Here is a 26,318-nt window from a genome sequence, read left to right on the forward strand (position 1 = left end):
TGACAGACCGATCCCAGATCATACAGCTAGTTCTGATGCAACACTCCTTTCAGAAAGCTTTGTGTAAACAGGTTTTCATATTTACAGACCGGCCAGAATGAGCTGAACATCAGTGTTTTCTGCTCTAAGCTGAAGTCACGTTTTCAATACCGGTTAACAGTTAAGCAGTTCTCTGCAGACTCATTATGACCCAAGCTGATGTGTGCCTCAGGTGATCTTTGCAAATACCACCCTACAGAAGATCTTGTGAACAAGGTGTTGGAATATTCATGCTAACAGTACTTCTGTCAGAGGAAAATCAACCAAATGATTCAATGTGATCGAGCCTGAAACCTCCCTGGCTGATACAAACCAACATCAAGACATTGAAGAGCAGCCGTGGCCTCTGATGATGCAAGACAATCAGCGAAAGTGTAATCCCTTCACAGGAATCCGGTCACATCAACTAAACGCCCTCAGCCAAGGCCATTAGTGTGATGTGACCGAACCAATCTCACTTGAAGGATTTCCCAGTCTGATATTTTGACAAGGGCAGAAAAATGTGAGTTTATGCAAGTTTATTACTGCGTGTTTGCAGAAAACATGAAATCAAGATTAATGTTAACATCTTAACCCTGCAGTGCTTACCATCAACAAGCCAAGCGCACAGCTGGAAAAGCCTCAAGATCCCTTCGCCTTGAAAACGTTCGATTCATCCATCACCTCTGACACACGTGTCTGGTTCAACATGGACCATCTGCCAAATAAAGACGTTTTCTTGACTGTCCAGATAAGAAAAAAACAAAACAGAAAAATTTTTTTGTTGCTTACTTTGTTCAGTGTTAATAAAATCTTCCCATTTATCACTAGAAAGAAAATGCATCAAGCTGATTAAAAAATCCTCACCTGAACGTGAGCCTGCATGCTGATGTTCAGATGCCTGAAAAATCCTGGAACAACAGCACCGATGTGATGAGCAGGCAGGATTTGGAGGATGAAAGGGATACTAAAAAAAATAAAGGGAACACTAAAATAACACATCCTAGATCTGAATAAATGAAATATTCTTTTTTAACACTTTGTTCTTTACATAGCTGAATGTGCCGACAACAAAATCACAAAAATTATCAATTGAAATCACATTTATTAACCCATGGAGGTCTGGATTTGGAGTCACACTCAAAATTAAAGTGGAAAAACTCGCTACAGGCTGATCCAACTTTGATGTAATGTCCTTAAAACAAGTCAAAAAAAGGCTCAGTAGTGTGTGTGGCCTCCACATGCCTGTATGACCTCCCTACAACGCATGGGCATGCTCCTGATGAGGTGGCGGATGGTCTCCTGAGGGATCTCCTCCCAGACCTGGACTAAAGCATCTGCCAACTCCTGGACAGTCTGTGGTGCAACATGGCGTTGGTGGATGGAGCGAGACATGATGTCCTAAATTGGATTTAGGTCTGGGGAACGGACGGGCCAGTCCATAGCATCAGTGCCTTCTTCTTGCAGGAACTGCACACATGAGGTCTAGCATTGTCTTGCATTAGGAGGAACCCAGGACCAACAGCACCACGGTCTCACAAGGGGTCTGAAGATCTCATCTCGGTACCTAATGGCAGTCAGGCTACCTCTGGTGAGCACATGGAGGGCAGTGCAGCCCCACAAAGAAATGCCACCCCACACCATTACTGACCCACTGCCAAACCGCTCATGCTAAAGTGCTCAGTGTGAACCTGCTTTCATCTGTGAAGAGCACAGGGCATCAGTGGTGAAGTTGCCAATCTTAGTTTTCTCTGGCAAATGCCAAACGTCCTGCACGGTTTTGGGCTGTAAGCACAACCCCCACCTGTGGACGTCGGGCCCTCATACCACCCTCATGGAGTCTGTTTCTGACCATTTGAACAGACACATGCACAATTGTGGCCTGCTGGAGGTCATTTTGCGGGCAGAGGTCCTCCTGTTCCTCCTTGCACAAAGACGGAGGTAGCGGTCCTGCTGCTGGGTTGTTGCCCTCCTCTATGTCTCCTGGTAGCGCCTCCATGCTCTGGACACTACGCTGACAGACAAACCTTCTTGCTACGGCTCGCATTGATGCGTCATCCTGGATGAGCTGCACTACCTGAGTAGTAAGGCAAGGCAGTTTATTTGTATAGCACATTTAATGTACAGGACAATTCAAAGTGCTTTACATAAAACAAAGGCATTACAGATATTTAGAAATAGTAAAAGGCATCAACACATAATCACAATAAAATAATAAATTACATTAAAATGACTAAAAGCAAGTTAAAAAAAAAAATGCCTATAATTTCCACCTGTTGTCTATTCCATTCGCACAACAGCAGATGTGAAATTGATTGTCAATCAGTGTTGCTTCCTAAGTGGACAGTTTGATTTCATAGAAGTGTGATCGACTTGGAGTTACATTGTGTTGTTTGTAAATTTCCCCATTCAGGGATCAATAAATTCTTATCTTATATACAAGCAGTAGTTCAAGATCTGCTTTATCCACCACAACCTTTCTGAAGCTGCACACGGACGCATTCAATTTTTAAACAAAGTTTGCTGCAAACTGCTCATTAAAATCCTCCACACTGGAAACATCTTTTCCTTTATTTCAGTGCATGCTGCAGAGGCAGCTCTGGGATCAGTGACAGACGATGTGTGCAGCAGGTGAAGGTCCCAGCTGAACTTTTGAGTGTGACGTATGACTGTGCTGACAGATGCTGCTGTGGGGTTGGAAGGGTTTTTCTGGCCAAGAGACTGCCTGCAGAGAAAAGGGGAGACAGATAGAGGACGGAGGAAATTTAAAAAGCACAACCAGTGATTATCCTGAAGCAATAATGATAAAAAGGAATTCATAGAAAGACAGCTGCTGTCAGGTTTTTCCACAAAAACCTCCAATGTCCAATTATTAAATGGGCTACAGATCACAGACAGGCTTTGTTTTAACTGGGTCACCAGAGACCAGCTTGATCTGTGGAGCCGTTCGATTATTAATAGAAATGTACTGTTATTACCAAGGAGAAACTGTACGGGCAAGCTGGCAGAGCCTGAGTCGACTCAACAAAACTATATTCATATTCAATAACAGTACTGCTACCTCATCTCAGCACTGCTGTCATCAATGTTCTGAATAAATCCAGTTTAATATGAGGTCATCTGACAAGGAGTAAAACATTTATACAGTTCACTTCATCCAAGATATGAAATCTTAAGCCTTTTACTTGCCACTGACGAAATCCATGTTTTTGTGACCACAATAACAATAATAAAACAAAAACACTTGTATCCAATGGCAACAAAGTTTACAAGGCGCTGTTCCGATTGTAGGTGTTGATCATATTTCCATTAGAACTTTCGCCGGGTTCATCCACGTCTGACAGTGAAGACATTTCTCCCGGCCAGAGCCGCCTATTGTCCGACACGCGTTTGTTTTGGCTGTGTTTACCCACAATGCCCTGCGTTGAAGTCACAATGACCTTTGGGTCTGTTTCCTGTATTTAGTTCACTTGAAGCTAACCCAGAGTTACATTTGTAGGTGAACCAGAGTTCCCTTCACGTGTTCGTACCTCTCCAAACAAGAGACTTTCCGAGCACACAAGGCCACTCACAGAAGCTGAAGTTCTTCCACATGCTAGTTTAAATGCAGACGGTCAGATTTCATGCTCAGCCGTTGTGTCCGTTATGTGCAGACAACACTCGGTCCCGGCACTGCACTTCTGCATTTCCAGTATTGCCTTTTGGGTACCTTAACATTGTGTTATTTTTTCTGTTTGTACATCAGAATAACACATGACCGCATCGCGACGCACCTGAAACACCACTTTCACCCCACCCCTACATACAACCTATATGATGTACGCTCAGAAGGACACAAAGCGATAGGGAACTAACAAACAAATAACAAATGAAGAAGGAGCTGACAGTGGAGATGATGAAACAGGGACAGGACAACAATCAAAGATCTTTCAAAGGGGGGAAGGTTTGCTTGCTCTTACCAATTCTCAGGTTGGCGCTCAACCTACAGAAAGCAGAATTTGGTCTAAACAGTTTGATTTTCAGACATCCTTTCCAACAATGGGCGTTCCAATCTTCAGGCCTGAAAACGGAAGAAAATAAACAAACCGAAGGTCAGACAACGACACCAGAAGCTGAAGGTGTTCACTTGCTGTTTTCTGTCACGAGAGGAGGCGACTCAGATGGCCCCTGTGCACAATGAGTGTCCGCACATCGTGTCAGAACAGGCCTGCTGTGCCACTGCAAGCAGTAACCTGTCTAATGGTGCAACTCATCACTGCCGCCCCCCTACCAAAGCTTATCTGCAGCACTTTAGGAAAAATCTGTCCGAATATTTTAGATCAAATTTGTGTTACTACAGCTCAACTACGGAACAACATTGAAAGAAAAGCAGATTAACAAAATATAGTTTTTAGTTAGTATTAATACAAATTCACCATATCAGGAATCTTTACAACATTTAGAAAAATAAAAACTTGACTTCAAAGCTACAGAGCCATTTTCAGATTTTCACTCTGAAAAGCCACCCAAGTCAACACCATAATTTCCTGCAGCACATCTCTGATGGATGTGCAGATGCTTGTAAGGGAGCCTAATTAGCTGAAACGTCAGCCACAGCCTACAATGCTCAAGGACTCGTGTGACTGAATGCAACAAAGGAAATGCCTTATAATTAAGCTTTTTGTTCGATATATCAGTTTCATCCAGCAGTTTCTGTGCTCCAAAAACTTCCCTACCAAGTTTTTGGAGCACCACCCCAGAAAAGTTTAAATTAAAAAATGTTTTAATATAGGTCTTAAAGCTGTGGGCAAACTGAAACTAATCACAATTAAATTAAAAAGGTACACAGTTAAATATAAAATGCAATAAATACAGTTTCTTAATTTAAACTTCAAACATTATCCTTCATAAAAAAAACTGATTAAAACAGTAAGGTAGAAAAAACATCAGAAACAAACCTAGAATGAAGGAGTTCCTGCTTCAGTCAGCAGAGAGGAGAAGCTGAGAGACAAACAGGATTAGATTATTCATCTTATAATGTACATATTATTATTATTTGTGTGTGTGGTCTTGTTTAATATCACCTGAGTGCTACTTCTTACTACACCTTCACTCTTGAAACAATCCACTGAGAAACTAAAAGGTTTTCTCACTCTTATTCTTAAACTTAATAGATTAAACAAAAGGAATCAAAACATTGAAATTAATTAAATGAACCAAGGTTGTAAGGTTTTTTCATTAAGTCAAAAGCCATTTTAAAAAGGTCTTCTGCCCAAATGAACTCAAAGTGTAACTACATGCTCTACTTTTTGCATGACTCCACCCACTGCCAAATTTTGAAAAAATATTGAAAATACAACGGCTGCGGTGGGAGATGTGGGGTGATCAGGGAGCAGAGAGTGGGCAGACAATAAATTTGTAATAGATTAAACAATAAAAACCTATGCGCATAACAGTCACTCATTAAGAAAAATGGATCGGGTTGAGTCAGATGGCCCCTGTGCACACAGCGTGTCCTCATGTTGGATCAGATTGGGGTGCTGATGCCACTGCAGCAGGCACCCCAACTGATTAGTGCAACTCATCACTCTCACACCCGCCACCATTTCGACTTAACATACGAAACTGGCTTCTAGCTTTTTTGTCGAGTTTGTTTTACCTCGTGCTGATTCCAGGCCGACAGGTCGTGTCCTCCACTCAGCACCGTCCACCATGGTTGCCAATACAGGTCTTTAATCCCCCTGATTTGAAAAAACTTAAGTTAGCAAATTAGGCTCATTGTTCCCAACTCCTCTGTAAGAAAAGTAGCTAGAAGTAGCTAATTAGCATAATCAGCCTAGTTGTAATGTAAATAGTTTGAGAAGAACAAGCCTCGTATGAGTGCTTTTGGACGGGGGAGGGGTCTGCGTAGCACCCGCTCCTCATTGGGAAGAGTAAACAACGTTCATTCACGTCAGTCTCCAAAAATACCAGAAAAGGTCGCTAGATTTTTGACACTAGTCGCTTAAAAAAAGTCGCTAGATGGGTCTGAAATGTCGCTAAATACAGCGACAAAGTCGCTACGTTGGCAACACTGCTTAGGCTGTGCACCAAAACACAACAGACATGCAGGTTAGCTAAAAGCGAACAAGGACAACACGTGGTTAAAAAAAGTAACCCTACAAAGCTTCAGTGAAACCAGAAAGACAAAATAATCTACGATGCACTCTAAGTTTACATCTCGACTGGCTAACAATTAAAATAAAAACATTCAAACTTACATGTCAGAAATTAGAGAAGGAAAGCAAAATTAGCAAGCCGAATTAGCTTAACTATTAAACTGGATTTATACTCGCGTTGACGGCGGTGAAGCGTGCTCTACTATTGTGCTGCAGTTACTCTTCCGCGCTAACGACACAAATTCGGCAAGAAGCTCCTGAAACCGGAAGCACGTAATCACTAACCGACCAATCACAAAGGAGTACTTCCGCATGAGCAAGCCAGGCGGTGTTACACCAAAAATTGTGACCCATCAGAATCTGTGACCACAGGGGGCGACAGTTTACATTACTCTGCATGCAGACGAGTGAAGTCTTGTAAAAAAAAAAAATAATAAAAAAATGAGTGTAACGTTTATTTAAGTCTGAGTTCATTATAATGCAGGTACAGTAAAGTCACACATTCTAATATCAGAAATGATGACCTAGGTCACCCCTCTTTTAGTCTGGATTCTTCTAACATGTAACCCTAAGTAGCCAAGACAACAGAGGTCACCATTTCTAACAGCTATCAGAATGTGTGACTTTACTGTGCCTACATTACAAAGAACTCAGACCTAAATACACGTTTTCAAGACTTTGCTTGTCTTCTAAGACTTACATGCAGAGAAATGTACACCATCACTAAGCAAATGACTTGATCAAGACTGTGGAAAATGCATTGGTGTACACAATGTAGCAGTGATTTTGAAAGTTTTCAGTGGCATATCAACTGTATCTGCATTTATTATTAAACAAGACTTCTGCTTTTTTAGCACAGGAGGTGGCATTCGTTCAGCAGAATGCATTCACACGGCTATTTAACATAAACAATTCCAGCTTTTTTTTTTTTTTTTTTTTATTTGGTCTCCTGAATCATCATTGAGTTTTTTTATTTTACACATCATTATTTGGACTTAGTGTTACAGTTTGTCATGGAATTTTTCCAACAAGATATGTTCAAAGACATCATCTCTGCATCTTTTTCCCTTTGGAAAAATAGATTGTTATTATTAATCTAAAATTATGAATAACATTTAGTCAGAACTGACTAATGTTATTAGGCTTATTATGTTATTAGAAAAGTAAAAGAATTTGCAGGAGTAGCAAGTAATGCAGTAGTAGTGCAACACCCTTATGGCTCAGTCCTCTATAATATTGACTATAATCATTTTCAGTTGTTTATGTATTTGAGCTGTTTTATAAGACAAAGATGAGCAGTAAAGCACCTTATTTGTGATGATTGGAGATAAATATCAAATTTAAACTTCACAAACTGTCATATTGTTTGGGATGTTCAGCAACAGGAAAGGTTTCATCAAGGAGTTTCCCATCAAACATGGTGGCATCCATGGTGACTGTAACAACACGAAATGTGGAGCTGAAACAGACTTTTTCCAAAGAGATTTCCTCTTGATGCTGTAGTCTGAGCTCATGCCAGACTTTGCGGCATTAGCTCCTGTTTGCTGGTATGTGTGGATGAGGCCAGTTCCTGGATTGGAAGTAGCCTCGTAGTGATTCCAGGTCCACAGGAGGGAAGTATGGTCCGATACGTTTTCTGAGCCACCACTTGCCGTTTGCTGCGCTGGTGCTGCCTGGCTGGCTGAATTTGTATATGAAATGCTCTCCTCGGACCCACCTGAGGGAAGGACACAGAAAAGAGCCAAACCATTTTAATATTTCCTTCAAAAATCCCACACTAAGATAAAACAGTTCAAGGCTTGTATTCAGATGTTTTTATTTAAGAAAAAACTTAACTATACCTTGCAAAACAAAAGCAAAAATTATTTAGATGTTTGACTTTTGTTTTAATAAATGTGACATTCCTCTCCCATACAAGTGCTTCAATAAAGCTGTTTCTCCTCCTTTCCTGTAAAGAGTATATCTAAATGATATTAAAAGTATTCTTTCTTTCTAACTAATTTAAACATAAAAAAGATAAGAGGCAGGTTTTGGAATCATTACTGTTGTTTTGATGCATATTGATGATCAAAATGGTAAAATTTTACACATTTTCTTTATTTGCTGCAGTTTGCCGCATTTTAAGATGAATTTCTTTTATTGCTCAACTAAGTTTCTAAACTGGATTAAAATATTATTCTTTAAGGATTAAGTTGGCATTTTTTGTGAATGAAATGAAGCTGCGATAGTATTTGTTTTTAAAAAAAGGTCAAACTTCTTTATAATCGTGTAAAATCAGCTGCAGAGATTTTAAAGTAAAAGAAAAAAGGTTTAACACGCTTCTGTGTGACATTAATAATAAATAAGCTAAAATAAAAAAAAAATCTTTAATGAATGTTGTACAATTATTTTTATTCTTATGCAAGTAAGAAAAATCATAAATTTTTGTCTCAATTATTCTACTTCCAATTCATATGCATCACTTCCACCAGCAGAAACGTGTTGTTTGCCTGTTTATGATCCGATCTTCATACTGAGTTATATTATTAAGAAAAATAAATAAAAGGAAATTAATGATTGCAATCAGATGCTGTTGCACAGTAATTTATGTTATATCTTATAAGTCATGTTGCCTCAAACAAAACAGCTTTAATCATATGCATATTAACTCCAATTTCTTTCAAGCTTTTATTTTCGGGTGCATATTTGTCATAGTGAGATTGTGTGCGTCCTCTCCATTATTCAAGTTTTTAATGCATTTTCGCTTTGCCCCACCAGGGGGAGGTGTAGGTAGATCCAAGTCAGCATCTCTGCTTGCAGTATAACTTCAGATCATTACAAGTTACAAAGAACATTCTGAAGCCCCACAGCATGATATCAGTGTGATCTTTGTTTACCTGGGTGGGTTTCTCCCTTGGAAGGGGTTGTGGTCGAGCAGTGAGAGGACGGTGCTGTCATTGGACAGCAGACGTCCCGCTATGTGGATCACCCACTCACTCTGCTCATAGGTCTGAATGAAAACATTAAGACAATTTACATAAAGCGAGAAGAGATTGATTAAGGATGGTGAGACTTAAATGATTAAAACAAGGGCTACATTAGTTTGTTTAGAGACTGAGTTACAAATATACGGCACAGCGTCTCACCTGGAAGGCAGCGAACCACATGAGCCAGTCCAGCCGGTAGTGATATGGCGATATGAGGCAGGGTCGCCGGTACACATCTCCTGGCTTACAGAAAAACTGGTACTCCTCCCAAACTGCCTCAGGATCTTTGGGATCTACGCTGCGAGTGCCCTGAAAAACCACCTCGGTACGCTCCTTCGTGATGCTGCTCAGAGGATCGAGGAATTAAGGCGAGGCAGAAAACAAGAAAAAAGGCTTACAGTTACATGGAATCCAAAATGTTAGGCCACAGATACATTTTTCATTTTAGCCGTTTAAGTTATAGACTATAATAAATATGGCCTTAAATAACTTACTGTGATTGGACAGGAGAGTCAAAAGCAATTTCATTGACAGATCAGGGCTAGTTAATTTCTTCAACTATAAAGTAGGTAAAAGGCCTGAAGAGTCATCTGTGACTTCCATAAACTCACAAGAAAGAACCAAGAGAGCTGAAACTGTTCCTCTTCAAGAACACGGTTAACAAAACCAGGTTTTAAGCCTGATTTTTAACACTACAGACAATACTTGTGGAGTTTGCAAACAAATGTTTCAGTATGAATGATGAATATCTAAATTGTCTGAAGTTTAAAGGGATGTGATGTGTGTTCAGATGTCAAATAATCTGCATTAAGTTACACTTACTAAAGACAAATCTGACTATAGAGCAGGAAACCTAACAAAATATTTTAAATAAACATAAATGAATGAACCTCTGAAAAGGAGGCACTGACATATTAAAGAGCTTTGTGCTGTTTAATCCGCATTCACTACATGAATACAACCTTAAGAAATGGTTTAAGTCTATGCTCAGTATGCACAACGTGCTGATGAAAGACTAATTTAGCTCTATTAGCTCCCAAGGCTCAGAGATAAAAGCCTGTAGTGAACCTCCTGCTGTCAGGAAGTTGTTTGTGGCTTCAGCTCACATTTCCAAACCACATGACTCCAAATCCACGTATTAGAAACTATTAAGAATTAGATTATTGGATTCCTGTAAATGCGTTAAAGTGTATACGTGTTTGTTTCTGATCATTTAGCATTTCATGTTGTTTTCATTGGGTTGCACTCGTTTAGCTGAAATGAATGCAGACCAGTCAGGTTCAGCGGCAGTTTACTCTTGGAAAGCAATTAGACCACAACACAAAAGTCCCATGTCCTGTTATATTTTTATCCAATTGAATCATTTCAGTGAACACAGGCAAAACTAACATAACTATTCTAACTTAATGGAGTACTGAAACACATTGAAAGTGGATTTATTGGTTTAATTAAATGCAAACCGAGTATGTGATTAACTGTGTTATACTTCAGTAAATAATGAGGTGTTCCTGTAAACCAAAACTCAAAGTGAAAATATTCCAATGCTTGTTTTAGTTACACAAAAAACATAAAGCTAAAAAAAATGTTTAAAAGACAGACAAGATTTAAAGAATTGTTCTTAAAGCAACACTACATAAATTTCCGACCTTTAAACTCTGTTCTTCTGACTCTTTTTAATTTACAATGACATTGATTGTGTTCATTCATGGGACTGACATTACCCTGCAGCCCCTCAAGACTAATAAACAACACTTCACAACTTTTCTTTCTAGAATAATCATATACTATCAACATGTCATATACTAGCAACTGGATATCAACACATTAACTGCTTTGAACGTGAACCCTTGCTGAATCAGCAAAGATACCTAAGAGGACAATGTTGGAGAAAGCAAGGAAAAAAAGAGAAAGGGACAGAGAAAGTGATAAGACAAGATAAGACAGAGAAGAGACAGGATACAATATGGATGCTGAATTATCATTCGTTAGGGGGCGCCAAAGTGAGAAACTAACAAAGGTCAGTAGTGTTGCTTTAAAAACACTAAATAAACCACTAACGCTGTTGTGTTAATCTAAATTTAGTACAAAAGACTGTTTGTGGACTGTGAGGACGATTCCTGACTGTACCTGCCGAAGGCCCCGTAGGTGTTGACGATGCGCAGTGGATCAAAGGAGGTGTTCATCACCTGCCGGGAACTCAGCAGGTTCATCACCACAGGGATGCTCAGACAGCCAATCACAACGCCCAAAGAAATGTTTACCACTTGACGTATCAAAATACCTGATAGGCAAAAACAGGAAAGAGGGATTCATTCTAAAAATATATTTATATTTTAATTGTTGTTTTATTGGTGACCAGAGGTACTAAATGAGGGATGGGCCGATGCAGATACTAGCATCGGAAATACTCGCAGATCCTACCAAAAGTAAGGGGATCGGTATCGGCGAATATTTCTGTCCAAACACCATCTGATACCATGGAAACTGAACAACAACTCATCATCCTGCAGCATTCCTTGCTGCAGGATGATGAGTTGTTCGCTCTCGTTTTTGGGGTCTGATTTTTTGTGATTTTTCTGTTTTGTGTTGACGTTGTTTACTGAGTATTATATTAGTTCAGTTTGTTTACGAGTTCTGCTGGTGTTTCTAAAACAAACAGTGCGGCTCCCAACAACTACTCCCGGCAGTCGACCAATTAGAGGCAGCCCGCATCAGGGGTGGGCGGGGCTCAGGGCGGAAGAGTCTCATTCAGCTTGTTTCTGGCAGAGGCCGATCTGAGGGCCAACGGAGAGGATTGATATGAATAAATAAAGGGGTTTGTGAAAAATGCTGGATTGATTCCTGCCCTTGTGGACTCACATATTAAAATAGATTACCCTGAAATGAGCATAATAGAGCCACTTTAAATATAATCCAGTCCTAAAATAAGATAATTAAAGACTCAGATGAAAAACACATGGCATATTACACTGTGTCTAAGACTAAGCCAAACTACTGAAGCAGAACCGCTTTTAGCAGCAATAAGTTGTAGTGGTCATTTTCTGTATGATGTTATTCTACTATTTTGCTACAGTTGCTTTAGGTCATTGGGGTTTGCAGAGATTTGTTTATGTACAGCTCTGCGGATGTCCCACCACAACATTTCAATCAGGTCGAGATCTGAAAATTGACTTGGTCATTGCAGCACTTTTATTCTTTTACATTTTAGTCATTTTTTTGTAGATTTCCTGCTGCGTTTGGAGTCATTGTTAAGTTGCCTGACCCAGTTCAAGCTGAGCTTAGGCTTAGAATATTTGCTTTTGTTGATTTTGCATGTCCTCAAAAATGAACCGATAGTGGCAGTGTAGGGACCAATATGACCGGATGTAAGGTCACAGGGTCAACAGCAGTAAAAATGACAAAGTTTTAAAGAAAAGACACAGCATGTTTGATTTAGGGACCTTACATACCATCTATAATACTGCTGCTGTTATTCTTTCTGCTGTGATCTCAAAATAAACTAAATTCTAACCTCCTCTATTGTCTGCATATTTATTGTTTTGTTTACACCAAGGCTACTCAATTCGGTCCTACGAGGGCTGCAATCCCGCAGGTTTTCCATGTATCCCTGCTCCAAGACACCTGAATCAAATTAATGAGTCATTGTGATAGGCTGTTTGATGCTTTTTTATTTTATTCAGGTGTGTTTAAGCAGAATACACTGAAAACCTGCTGGACTGCGGCCCTCGTAGGACCAAACTGAGTGGCCCTGGTTTATACTCTACAAATTCGGCAAGTCTATCTGGTCTGGTTTCTCTAATCTGCCCTCTAGTGGAAACCTCTGGTAACAAGCATGGTACACAACCAAGTGTGTGAACAAGTATGCTTATGATAGTTCCAATGTGAATGAGAGATTAAAAACTAAGTATAATCTCAGCTTTACTCAATGGCTGGAACGTGTCCAGGTCCTGTAGCTGTTAAACAAGCCAAAATCATCAGCTTCCACCACTTTGCTTTGCAGTTGGTGTTTGTTCTTATTAATGGAACATTGTGCATTATTACCAAACATCTCCACTGCAGTCTCATGTGTCCAAAGGACATTGTTCCAGAAGTGCTGTGGTTTGCGCAGATGCAACATTGCAAAGCTAAACTGTGCTGCCATGTTCTTTTCAGAGAGAAGAGGCTTTCTCCTGCAACCCTTCCAAACAGTCATACTTTTCAGTCTTTTTCTAATTGTCCTGTCATGAACTTTAACATTTAGCACGCTAACTGAGGCCTGTAGAGTCTGAGATGTAACTCTTGGGTTTTTCACAGTTTCTCTGAGCATTGCACAGCTGAGATGTCCACTCCTGGAAGGACTAGCAACTTTCTTAAATGGTTTCTACTTGTGAAAAATAATCTTCCTCATTGTAGAATGATGAACATGTTTGGAAATGTACTTAAAGCCCTTCCCAGATTAATCTGTAGCAACACTGCTTTTCTAAGATCATAGCTGATGTCTTTCCTCCTTTGCATTGTGTTAACACACCTGAATGCTCCAGGACAACAAACTCCCAACATCCCTCAGTATAACATAGTAATAGTGGTCGTTCATCTTTATATTTACCATATTTAAGACCTGGCAAGAACTACATATCCAGAGAAGTAAAACCTTACAATTAAATGAGGGTGTGATTTATCTTCTATACTCTGAAAGCAAAAGTGATGGAAAGGTCAAAGTATAAAGTTCAGGATCTGCTCACCTTTAGTGGGTTTGAGGGTGCGCTTGGCTGTGTGCTCATTCTGCATCTCTAGCACAACCTTTTTGGCTCCAGACCCGGAACGAAACAAGAAGCCCAGCGACGCGTCATCAAAGCAGGCCAAACTTGGAACAATTGTGAGCCAGTTCAGGAAACTAAGGTTTCCGCTCAAGATCAAGACCACCTACAGACCAGAAAAAAAAACAGGTCCTGTTGGTCCAAAAAGGAAAGCTGCAGCATACATTGGTGAATAATGAGTTACCTGAAAGAGAATCTGAATTGCTCCATTCACTATGCACATCCGTCTTCCCAGGAAAGTAAAGAAGGGGACAATGAGCTCAATAAAGTGGTTGGACAAGGTCTCGAAGCGGTGGAACCACCACGGAGAGCGATGCATGTAGTATGACATGGGGTTGGGAACTGGTTGGGTCTGGAGAGATAAAGACGAGTAGGAGAGGATCTTTGATTTTTGTAATTTACCTTGAATTTCTGCATAAAAAAAGTTAAGTCAGCAGCATCACATTTATAAACAGAGAACACATCGATTGCTCAGGATGGAAGGTTTTCTGCTTTACTTTGGCATTAGATCTTGTCTCAGACTGGGATGGGGAGTAATTTATGCTGCCGCACCTTGAGGGAATATTTTCCCTCAAGTCTAAAAAAAGATGCAACTTTATTTAAATGAAGGCAATTCCACTTTTCCAGAAAAAACACTCAGAGGTTTCTGAGTGCAGCACAGTGTTTATGTACAATTAAGTCTGCATGCAAACTGTGTATTAGCTGAACATGCAAACCGCTGCTGATGAGGTGGGGAAAAATAAATATAGCACATAAATAGGTGAAGCACAAAAGAAAACAAGATGACTGGCAAAATCAATATGTTCGTTATTCTTGTGTAACAGAAGAAAAAATGGGATTATTTAACCAGCAGCTTACAAAAACACCCCTGGAAATTCAAGGGCAAGTAGTCTGAAACCTCAGACAACCTAGCCACGCCACATGGCCTCCAAACTAGCAGCACACCAACAAACACAATGTGACCCAGGCAGGAGGAGATCTGCAGCTCCTCTGTAGTATGATGCAAAGCACTTTGGGTATCATTCCAGGTACAGTAAAGCGCTATATAAATACAGACCATTTACCATTTAAGACAAGAGTTTATAAAAACAAGCAGGTTTGACCCGAGGGAACAAAAAACCTCTTTCAAAAATTTGGCCGGAATGATGTCTAAGGGACAGTTAGTAGGTTTCACTAACCACTTTGGTTGGAAACGTGGACTTGGCCTCCTTTAGAGCTCTTTGTAAGCGACTAAAGTGACCTTTAAAAAGCCCAGGGATACACACAATTTGTTCTTTGTCCACCGTCGATCAGCCTGTCATCATAGTTGTTTGAGCAGACGGGTGTGGTCATTCAACCAGTGATCAGTCTTGGTTTTGGTGCTTTTTCGCCAAAAAGGGGCAACAGAGTCCAGATTAGCAGAACATCTAGAATGGAAAGTGGAGGGCAAAGGGGAGGAACCAGTCTGAAAAAGTGCTGTTTTCACCTGGTTTCAGTCAGGTCTCTGTCAGCAAAAGGAGATCCAGATCATGTGTTGTTAAAAAGTCTTTCAAAATAAATGTCTTGTGAGGGATCTGGTATTAATCAGCACCATATGAAATGAGCATTGGTCAGTCTGGTGAGAGGAGAGGCTGAACAACCAGAGATTCCCTGAGACGCAGGTCCGCTGGGAAATCCGCACTGGCCACAGACATGGGAGGAGCACACCAGTATCCGGGAGAACCGGCTGCAGCCACCGATATCTATACTCTGTGGAACTCCATAGATTGCAGCCACTGTAGTCCGTGGAGGATCCGGTCAGAAAAGAAAGGCAACGTAGATGTGGGGATATGGATGCCAGGAAAGGTGGAGGCGTCTTTGAGAATGTTCATCAGGGCCCCAAATCTGCAGTTTTTCCAAAGAGTCACGAATATTAATAAGTGTCAGGTGATTATACACCTGCAGCGGTAACACACTCCTTGTAACAAGCAGCAGACGCAAGAGAAGTAACAACACGATCAACAGAGGAAGATGGCCAGCCAAACATCTTGCTACACCCTGGCAAAGTATGACAATACGAGACAACATGGAAAAAAAGTTACCAGACAAGACCCACCTCATAGTGGTAGTCCATGCATGTGAGGTCTGTCCAGCATTTGTCACCTCTGATTTTTATTAGACCCTGAAAAAGATAGAAAACACAAAGAGGTATGATCAAAACCAGGCAGTTATCTTTATTTGAGAAGTTTTAGCAAAAGCATTTGAAAAACAAAATTATGATCATTTGTAGAGAAGAATTTATAACCTACATATGTTACCAGAGTGATGTTTATGGGATTAAATCAATGTAAACATGCACTCATTGAGGGGAGCTGTAATGTGGTATTAAATCTGGACTAAATTACACAGCACACCTGAACTTTTGAGCTTATCATGAAGCAAACCAGAGTTAACTTATTTTCACAGTGTGACATTACTCCAAATGGATCATACTATCTGTGAAAGTGAAGCAGGGTTTGTTTAAAGCGGATCAGTGCTAGTGTAAATGTAACCTAAGAATTTGAAAAAAGCTGACTATGATGAAGAAAATGGCAAAAAGATCATTTAAACAAGACAGAAGAGAAAAATAAAAAAACAATAGACAAAAATAAGACAAAGAAAAAAAAATTTAACTAGTAGCAGTAAATCAGGGGTGTCCAAAGTCGGTCCTCAAGAGCTGCTGTCTTTCAGGTTTTCAATGTTTCCCTGCTCCAACAAATCCTCATTCCTCACCGCTGTCAATAGCAACTGCAGGAGCGACAAGTACATTTATAAATTGTGAAATTAAGGATGAACTTGTCTCCAGTTTTAGTTTAACTCTGTTAAATGAGACCTGTGCTCTGTTGCGTTGGCCATGCTTTACATTTACGTTGCATTGCTAAAGTAGTGCTAACCTAGCACTACTAAAGTGTGCTATACCAAATGTTTGAGCAGGACCTTAAAGGGTTAAGTTACTCCCTGTCTATGTTATCGATGTGGTTATGCCAACCCAGCATAGCGTTAGCTAACAGCTTAAGAGCCAGTAACAGCAGAAATAACATAAGTGTACAAAATATTTGACAGTGTAGAACTAGCGTTCATCACTCCATCACATCACATGCATTTCAGGAGGAGCGATGTGAACGCAGAGAGGAGGGGAAAAGTTAAAATGACAAACATTCCTCTGTCTTCAGCAACTGTCACAATGTCAAATCACTCCTAGTTTTACTTTATCAGAAAATACTACAATGTGACTCAGGCTGTAACAGCAACTCACTGTGTGTGTTGTTGTGGAGTAACATAAGCACCAGACTGTTTGTGACCATTGTATGTTTGAAAAGCAACTCTGTTAAAGATGGCATGTTTTGACATCTGAGAAAAGTGTCTGATTTTTATTTTGGTTCATATGAGTCATGACTTCATGGCAAAGAAAATAATGAGAGTAGAAAAAATGTGATTTAACATTAAAAGGCATCAGATTAACTTCACTCTTTATATTGCTTATTTATAGCATAGATACACCTATGGTGTAAGTCTAAAGACAAATTCATGAGTACAACTGGTAGCTATATTAATGCATGCTCCATAGAAAAAAAAAATCAAAATGCAAATTTAAATTAAAAGAAACAGAATTTATTTTATTCTTTTTTTTTTTTATTAAATCGGCCAATTAGGAAGGAAGGAAGAATAAAGATAAAAACCACAAAGTGCTTTACAATAAGAATAAAATAAAATAAAATAAATGAAAAGACACAGACATAAGAAAATAACACATACGCAGTCGTAAAACCATCGTTTAACGAAAATGCATATTTGAATAAAAATGTTTTCAACTGCGTCTTAAAAGACTCAACAGAAAGTAGACATCTTAAAAAGAGAGGCAGCACATTCCACAACTGGGGTGCCACTGCCAGAAAGGATCGATCGCTTCTGGTCCTGAAGTGTGTTCGTGTAACTACTAGTAATCTCTGAGCAAGGCCTGTCACATGTAAATGACAAAGGTCAGAGATGTAGGGAGAATCCTGACCCGTAGAGCACTAAAAATAAGAACCAGCATTTTAAAATGAATTGTAAAATGGACAGGTAACCAGTGGAGAGATACTAAAACCAGGGTGATATGTGCTCTTTTATGAGAGCGAGTTAAAAACTGTGCCGCAGCCTTCTGTACAGCCTGATTAATCGGTTATTGGAATTTCTTTTCTACAAAATATCAGAATCAGAATCGGCCCTTAAAAGATCCATATCAGTCGGGCTCTAAACATGACTGTGCACCAGTGCACAAAGCAAGGTCCACAAAGACATGGATGAGTGAGTTTAACGTGGATGAACTCGACCGGCCTGCACAGAGACCTAACCTCAACCAGATAGAACACCTTTGGGATGAATTGGGCAGCTGTAACTCAGGAGGAATACCAGTCGTCCACCAACCGGAAAGTTGGTGGATCAATTCCAGTCTTCCCCTGACTCCATGCTGAAGTGTCCTTTGGCAAGATGCTGAACACCATGTTGCGTGTCTATCGGGGTATGAATGTATAGGTGAATGTAGCGTGTGAAGTGCTTTGAGTAGTCAACATGACTGGAATAGTGCCATGTAAGTACAGTTCATTTATCATTTGATTAGAGCAGAGGCTGAGAGCCAGGCCTTCTCGTCCAACAACTGTCTGACCTCACAAATGTGCTTCTAGAGGAATGGTTTAAAATTCCTATAAACACACTTCTAAACCTTGGAAAGCCTTCGCAGAAGAGTTGAAGCCATTATAGCTGCAAATGGGTGGGCCAACATAATTTTGAACTCATTTGATTAAAAATGGGATGTCTATTAAGTTCATACGACAGTCAAGGTAGGTAAGCCAATACTTTTGGCAATATGGTGTAGTTATTCTGACAACTTAAATAACTCCAAGAAGTTAAAAACACACAGAAAAGAAATTAAATGCAAGAGCAAAATAAAGTTAATTAAAACATTTAATCTATAGATAATATTGGGTGACAGTAACTATGATTTTAAATGTTTCTCTGATGTTACAAACTGGTCTGAAATCTCTCTCAAAGTTAATGTTATGACAATTCTGATCTTATTCTAGCAAAGGATTGGTATTCGTTTGTTCCCCTATTATCTCATTAGACTTGCAGGCATTTCATCATTGTCTTTACTCACAGCGCCCAGCATGATGCGAACGATGAGCCATCTGAAGGTCCAAATGCAAATCAGGGAGGGGGGGCAGCGGCGGGGTACCTGGGACAGAGTCCACATTGGACACAAGAAAATAGCCAGGAAGCCTGTCTCCAACAGCTGACTCTCCCAACCTGAACAAATAATCACAAGATAATTCATCAAATTGTGTTTTGTAATTAGGTTCCTGGTCTAACATTTTGATGTTTTGCCCTTTTGTTATAAAATGTTATTCTAACATTATTTAATCTATTCACAATTTTATCATACACAATACATAAATCATGGTTATGGTCTGGGTTAGCATGGTTGATATTGCCACACAAAATTTTTACTCTATCTTTTATAATGTTGCAGACTAGACTCTGTGAGCTTTGAGCATTTTACTTTACCAACATAGAGGTGAGTATACTTCATGGTTTCCTCAGGCAGTGACTCTACATTTAACATCACAGAGACAGGCACGTGATCTGTTGTGACCATACAAAATCTCAATATCCTCTATACTTCCATGTGCATCTGCTGTGCAAATGCAGCGATCAAGCCAAGATGTTGTATTCCAGGCCTCACCAACATATGCAGTTGGCAGCAGAATTTTACTCGACAGGAATAAATTGCTGTCTTGGCAAAACTGAGACAAGTGTTGGCTAAATAAAATGGTAAAAAAGGTAAATGGACTTGCACTTATATAGAGCTTTTCCAGTCAGTTTGACCCCTCAAAGCGCTTTACACTACATATCACATTCACCCATTCACACACACACACACACACTCATACCCTGATAGGTACATCAGGAGACAACGTGGGGTTAAGTGTCTTGCCCAAGTACACTTCAACATGTAGTCAGTGGAAGCCTGGAATCAATCGCCCTACCTTCCCTTCCGATTGGAAGACAACTGCTTTTCCTCCTGTGCTACCGCCGCCCCATAATAAGGACTTTACATAAGATACACCCCTTAGCTAAAAGCAAGTATATTCACTTTCTTCACTAAAAGCGAGTCTTCCAAGTTATTCATATCCTACCACCATATGTGGGATAGCATGAATGTCACCTCATCAACGTTGATGGTGCTCTTGGCTCGCCTCCTGATTTCTATGGCCTCATTAATCCGGGATACCATCAGCTGATAAAGACACGTCATGACAAACCTCGACGTTTTCTGAAGTTTCAGTCGAAACATGTCAAGGTGAAATTACAGCTCCTTCAAAAACTCCTTGTATGATGTAAAGAATTCTTAAAACTACAGCCCTAAGCCATATTTGCACATGTACTGGAGTACTGAAATGTTTTGTACTGCTCCCCAGGTGTGACAGCTGAGAATGATACATCTGTCATGGTTTAGGGGTTTATGGTTTAGTTCTTGCTTGTTTCTGATGTAGTCTGTTGTATAGTTTCTTGTCATGTCCTTTAGTCCTGTTTTGTTTGGGGTTTGTTTTCCTGTTTTATTTTGTTGAGTTCAGCCCCTATGCATGTTCTCTTCACTTCCTGCTCATTACACCCTTGGTCTTAATTTGCTCATTGCTAGACCTGCTCCACATTTAATTAGTTCTCCTCCAGTGTGTGTGTGTGTCTGTGTGTGTGTGTGTTTGTGTATACACCCCTTGGTTTCTTTTGTTCATTGCCAGATCCTCCTCAGCTCTCCTCACGTCATGTTCCTCGCATCTTTGATCCTTAACAGTGGTAGTTGCATTTAAGTTCTTGTTCTCTTTTTTGTTTGGTTTTGTTCTTTTTTGGTTCTTGGTGTCTCTTCCTGCCAGTGCAGTGTTTTTGTTTTCTTAAATAATATTTCTACTGAAGTCCACCTGCCTCCAGCCTCTTTTTTCCCTTGCACCTGAGAGTATCCTTCACTATGAATTTCTTGCAGAGCGTTTCCACCCATCCATCTTGTTAAATCTCCGGAACAGCAGCAGACAAGAAAAAGTGAAAATAAAATGTAGCAACAAAACTTGCAGGGCATTTTCTGCCTGAGCGTAAGACAGCGAGAGAACATTCTGGGAAAAGTTGCTACATCATTCTCTTTACCACTGACCTGTATGCAGCTGCCCACCCATTCCTTGCTTTTCAGAACATATTCAGAAACATGCAGCACTGATACAAACACAAGTAGCATGCTATTCTCACACAGCAAGTTCCACTGCCTAATGTGTATGTCACGTCCTGGCTTCTACATGCTCCTGGCTGCACCTCCTCACATTTCCAGCCATGGAGGCACATCTGTTGCAAAAGTCTCCTGCTTTAAAGCACATATGTGAACAGCAACTGCTGAAAGTCTAGACCAAGCTGTCTGGGGTTCATGTGTGAAAACAGCGGTTTGAAGGATGTCATTAAGTAAATTTCTGTCTTTAAAAGTACCAATGGCATCAAAAGCTGTCTTACATTACTTTAATCTTCTTTTGGTAAGGAAACAACAGAAGCCATGGTTTTATTTTTAAGTTCACTTACCAAAGGAGTACCTGGAACGAGAAAAAGAAAACAATTAGGACACTAAAACATAAGAATTTTTATTCAATCTTTTGTGATTATTAGCCTGTATAAAAAAAACATCTGCTTCTTTTTAAAACATTAGAAAATATGAAAATTCATTTATGTTTTGGTGTGCCAAGGGGCCAAAATGCATTAAATTTACATTAATGTACAACTGTGAGATAAAAAGAACTGATGTCTTTTCTTTAAGAATGAGACATTTATATCAACAGAAATGTTTTCTTCATCACAGTCCACCACGTTGCTCAGACAACTCTCTACAACAACCCAGATAGAGGAACACTTGACGGCATTTTCAAGGCCATTGTTTCTCTGTCTTTAAAGGAAGACTGAGGCTGAAATCTGCAATTTGGCCACTAAATATCATAACATCCTACACAAGGACTGAAATTTTCTGCTTTACCAATCATGGTACACAATCATACAAAAAGCTTCTAAAAAGGTAACGAAAACTCTGCAGAGCACAATATTACTCTTAAAACAAAATAATAATCAAATGCAAAGTTGTTGAGTATTCTGTGGCAGGATGAGGAGAAAATCCTCACATCTGAGAAAGTTAGAGAAAAGACAATGTTTGGCCTTCTTCTTAAACGCTGTTTTAAAAATGTCATTGTTTCATAATACTGAAAAAGTTTTTAGTTATCTTTCTTTTAAATGACTTTCAGATGTTTTAAAACCATAACAAGCTGAGCTGCAGTTGTTACGATGAGGACGTTTTCCATTTAGGTATGCCAATTAAAACAAAGGCATAGACAAACAATTCTCCCTCATTTGGAGTCAAGTTCAAGGTAAGCTGACAAATTCCAAAGCAATATATTTACTTTCATTCCCAAGAAAATGACCTGATTCTTTTCCTGATAAAGCATCCATTGTGGTCACCAGCTCACTTACTGTGCCTTCTCATTGTTTAGTGTTGGCCAGTATTGTACAGTGCGAGCCTGCTGTATGTCAAACACTGTAGTGTTGCCAACATGGAAACCAGAGCAATTATGTCTGTATGATAAACTAGATATGGTAGACTACCAGCTGAAGGATGCCAAAGAGTCTGGTGACAATTTGTTTAGGTTTATTTTAAAAATCAAGATTAAATTTATGTATAAAGTAATAATTGGGACATCTTTCAAAAGCAACCTTACTTTCAAACACTGATTTATGACACAACCAATAAAACCAGCATCCATTAAAAACTTCCAGTATCATTGTCCCAGTTACACATTGTGTGAACAAAGTCCTGAACTCACCAGAGCTGCCCAACGTTGACCAGGGAGTGGTAAAGCACCCACAGCGTGACCATGATCACAATATTGGCCATTCCCGTCAACAGGACAAACCCAGATAATGTCAACCCCGCCAAGGCGATGCCATCCAGGTTGGCATCCATGTGGCTCCAGTCCAAGAACCAGAGGATGGACGGGGTGTATGCCAATGCGGCCATGCCGATCTTCCCTCCCACATAACGTTTCACACTGTTCAGGTAGTTCTTACAGGGCATTAGGCCATTCTCTCCTATCAGCTGTTTGTTCTGGCTGAAAGCAACACTGAAGGCCACAACTAGAGAAAAAAAAAAAAAAGAGAAGGTGAGAGTGAAAATACAACTATGATTTCCAGCTCATAACTTCACACTGACAGATGCAGGATATCCCTTATGTTTGTTTTTAAGATCTGCATGGGTACAAATTTAAAGGGTATGCCACCAAAAACTTGCATACGACATGTTCCACAGACTACCTTGCATTTTTTTTGCAAATTTATGACCTGCACATACACCAACCTCTGTCATTTTACAATGAAACCACAAAGTACTAAAACTCACCTTATACACCAAGCTGTCAGCTCTCTGATTGGATAGTTTGATTTGTCACCATCCAATCAGATAGAAGTGAAAAGATATGGACAATATTCGCAACTGCAACTTCAGTCTTGCACCCAGTTTTGTGCCTTGCATCATGGTTTTGTGCAAAAGAACCTTATTTTTATTTTCACAAGCACGTATCTTTTTTTTTTTTACAACTATGCAAATCCTTTTCTGCACACTTGCAAACTTAAATTTTTCAGGTAAATTGTTTTTACAGGGTTACAAGCTTGATTTACAGAAATTATTTGCAAACATTCATTGTTAACTGCAAAATCTTCATGACTTAATATTGAGCCAACACCCCCAGGGTGGGAGAATATATATTGGCCACAGCCCTGTCCCTCAAAACTGGCCCTCCACAGCACAACAATGAAAGAGAGTTAAAACTGAAAGTCAGCATCACTGACAGAAAATTGTCAATGGAAAATAAATAAATAAATAAATTAGCTTAAGTCAGTCAAATATGATGACAGGGCCGCGCATCTCAGAAAGTTTAAGCCAAACATCAGAATCTTTAGTTTCATCCCAGTCATGAAGAACAGTAGCTTCATCTTCTTCAAGTCTCCAGTGGATTTATTATTAAGTAGAACATGTGTGGCTCCAGAGCTTGGTGGTGGCTGAAAACAAAGTTTAGCCAACAGTCAGCATATGAGTAAGATTAAAGGTGAGACAGAAACGGTGCAAATATCCTTGAGATACTTCTGTTTCAAAGCCCCAAACAGAGAAATATTACTGTCCAACAGACCCATATTTTAATTTAACAAATTTAGGAATACTAAAAAAAAGCACACCAGTAATAACTGTTGACTAAATCGCTGTTGTGTTGATAGCTGACACGAGTGTTTGTTTACTCTTAAGTGTTAACTCAGTTGTTATAACTGAGTTACAGCCACGGCACTTGAAATACATTAAACAGCTGCAATTAGGCTAAAAAGGACACCAAACAACGCAGCTCTCTAGTTAACCCCCAATGAATGCTGGTAAAGCCGTCAACACACTCACAGTAAATAAAGGCAACAGCGCGCAGCAGCACAATGCGCGTGAGCCAGTAAGTCCCAGGCTGTAAAGACAAAAGCTCCTTTTCTTTCTCTGTGTCTCTGCTGGAGTTTGATCCATTATCTGTGCTGCTGGAGGAGACTGAGTCTGTCTCTGTCCTCCTGCCGTCCACGCGTCTTTTTCTTACAGAGTTTTCTGCACCCACACCGCTGGCTGCCATGTTCGTGGATGGCGTGGTCACGTGACAAAACACACACGGAAGCGTTTCGTTGCTGCTTGATTCCTGCAAGATTTTTCATTGCCTTATACTTTTAATAATAGAAACTTAGAAACTTGAACTGGTCTTAAATTAGATCATTATTAAAGTTTTTTTTATATGTGTGTCATGAAAGTCAAGGCCATACTTTTTTTTTTTAACCTTTCACAAAGAATTTGCTCTGCCTCATGAAAGGAACTAAAAGTGAAAGAAAATTAGCCTGAAGTTATATCTGTATTATGTTAAAAAATAATACGGAAAAGAAAAATAAAAAGTTTAAATATTTAAATATTATATTTAAATTGATCTATGTTGTTTTGCCATTATTTCCTATTCATATTTATTTATTTAATAAAGAATAGAGAATAAAGAATAAAGAAAACCTTAGTCCTTCAGTGAGGAAATGGCTTTGTTGCAACAGTACAGATGCAGTAAACAGAAGCAAACAGGTAATATAAAAATAACTCACAATAAGTAATATGTGCAGTATATGGTCTGACAGAGTAAGTATGTACAGTATATAAATATGTATACAGTTTCCATGTGTTCGTTGTAAAGTCTGACAGCAGGGAGGATAGACCTGCAGTATCTCTCCTTTGCACAGTGAGTATGGATCAGTCTTTTCTTCTTTTAAAGCCATTCCATAATAAATTTGCTGCTGTTTGGGATCATTGTTCTGTTTTATAACACAATTTCAGCCAAGCATTTTCTTCTAGACATACTTTAAATGAATACTGAATACTTTGGTATACAGAGGAGTTCATGGTCCACTCATGACTGTAAAGCAGGGATCCTCCAACTCCAGTCCTCAAGGCCCACTGTCCTGCAGACTTTCTATGGTTCCCTGCTGCACCACACCTGACTCAAATTAATGGCTTATTAGCAGACTTGTGCAGAGCTTGTCAGAGATCCATTTCATTTGAATCAGGTGAGTTGCAGCAGGGAAACAACTGACCCCTGAAGGGTAGTGGGTCTTTAGGACTAAGTTTGGGGATCACTGCAAAGTATCCAGCTCCTGTAGTTGCAAAACAAGGCCAAATCATTATCCCTCAACCACTGTGCTTGAGTTGTTATGAGGTGTTTGTGTGGATTTGCTGTGTTTAGTTGTCTCTAAATATGGAGCTGTGTATTATGTTCAAACCTCTGCACTTTGGTCTTGACTGTCCAAAGGATTTTCCCCCCTCATGAGTCTCCTGATTTGTTTATGTGATGCTTTGCAAATTTAAATTGTGCTGCCATTGTTCATTTTCACAACCCTTCCCAACAAGTCATACTTGATCAGTTTTGCAATCCTGCTATCATTAACTTTAACATTTAACATGCTAATGTAGAGTCTGACTCCTTAGCTTTTGGGATTTTTTGCCCTTTCTCTGAGCATTGCATGGTCTGACATTGGGGTGAACTTGTTGAGATCCCCCTCTTCTGGAAGGATTGGCAGTATAATTAATGTTTTCCACTTGTGAATAATCTTTGTTACTGTAGAATGATAGACTTGAGATCATTTGGAAAAGGCCTGTTATTCTAAAAGCAACTTATGAGCAACATCAGCTGCTTTTACAAGATCACTGCTGATGTCTTTCCTCCTGGGCGTTGTGTTAACACACTTGAATGTTCTAGACCAGCAAACTGTTAACATTTGCTAATTCCTATGAAAACACT

General features: G+C 39.6%; 1 protein-coding gene and 2 non-coding genes across 3 annotated transcripts; all 3 read right to left on the reverse strand.

The window, feature by feature from the left end:
• Positions 1–4,168: 4,168 nt before the first annotated feature.
• LOC121646176 lies at positions 4,169–4,281 on the reverse strand. The gene has a single exon (XR_006011580.1). It is a non-coding gene; the product is annotated as a small nucleolar RNA SNORD67 (small nucleolar RNA).
• Positions 4,282–5,478: 1,197 nt separating this feature from the next.
• On the reverse strand, positions 5,479–5,592 carry LOC121646175. Its single transcript, XR_006011579.1, has one exon. It is a non-coding gene; the product is annotated as a small nucleolar RNA SNORD67 (small nucleolar RNA).
• A 418-nt stretch (positions 5,593–6,010) lies between these two features.
• LOC121639417 (lipase maturation factor 1-like) lies at positions 6,011–24,657 on the reverse strand. The gene is made up of 11 exons (XM_041984630.1): positions 24,410–24,657; positions 22,794–23,103; positions 21,511–21,521; positions 19,052–19,200; positions 15,992–16,057; positions 14,102–14,269; positions 13,843–14,023; positions 11,249–11,402; positions 9,281–9,464; positions 9,032–9,144; positions 6,011–7,872 (listed from the first exon to the last, which is right to left on the reverse strand). The coding sequence occupies exons 1-11, from the start codon at positions 24,621–24,623 to the stop codon at positions 7,686–7,688; spliced, it is 1,737 nt and encodes a 578-aa protein (XP_041840564.1). The 5' UTR covers positions 24,624–24,657; the 3' UTR covers positions 6,011–7,685.
• Between the last annotated feature and the right edge of the window lie 1,661 nt (positions 24,658–26,318).

The sequence above is a fragment of the Melanotaenia boesemani genome, chromosome 1, assembly GCF_017639745.1.
Source record: "Melanotaenia boesemani isolate fMelBoe1 chromosome 1, fMelBoe1.pri, whole genome shotgun sequence".
In the NCBI taxonomy this organism is placed as follows: Eukaryota; Metazoa; Chordata; class Actinopteri; order Atheriniformes; family Melanotaeniidae; genus Melanotaenia; species Melanotaenia boesemani.

Coding starts and splice junctions, on each gene's coding strand:
- LOC121639417 (XM_041984630.1), bottom strand. CDS start 24,623: ATGGCAGCCAGCGGTGTGGGTGCAGAAAACTCTGTAAGAAAAAGACGC. Junction 9,145..9,280: donor TGTGGTTCGCTGCCTTCCAG/GTGAGACGCTGT, acceptor GTTTTCATTCAG/ACCTATGAGCAGAGTGAGTG. Junction 7,873..9,031: donor CAAGGGAGAAACCCACCCAG/GTAAACAAAGAT, acceptor TCCTTCCCTCAG/GTGGGTCCGAGGAGAGCATT.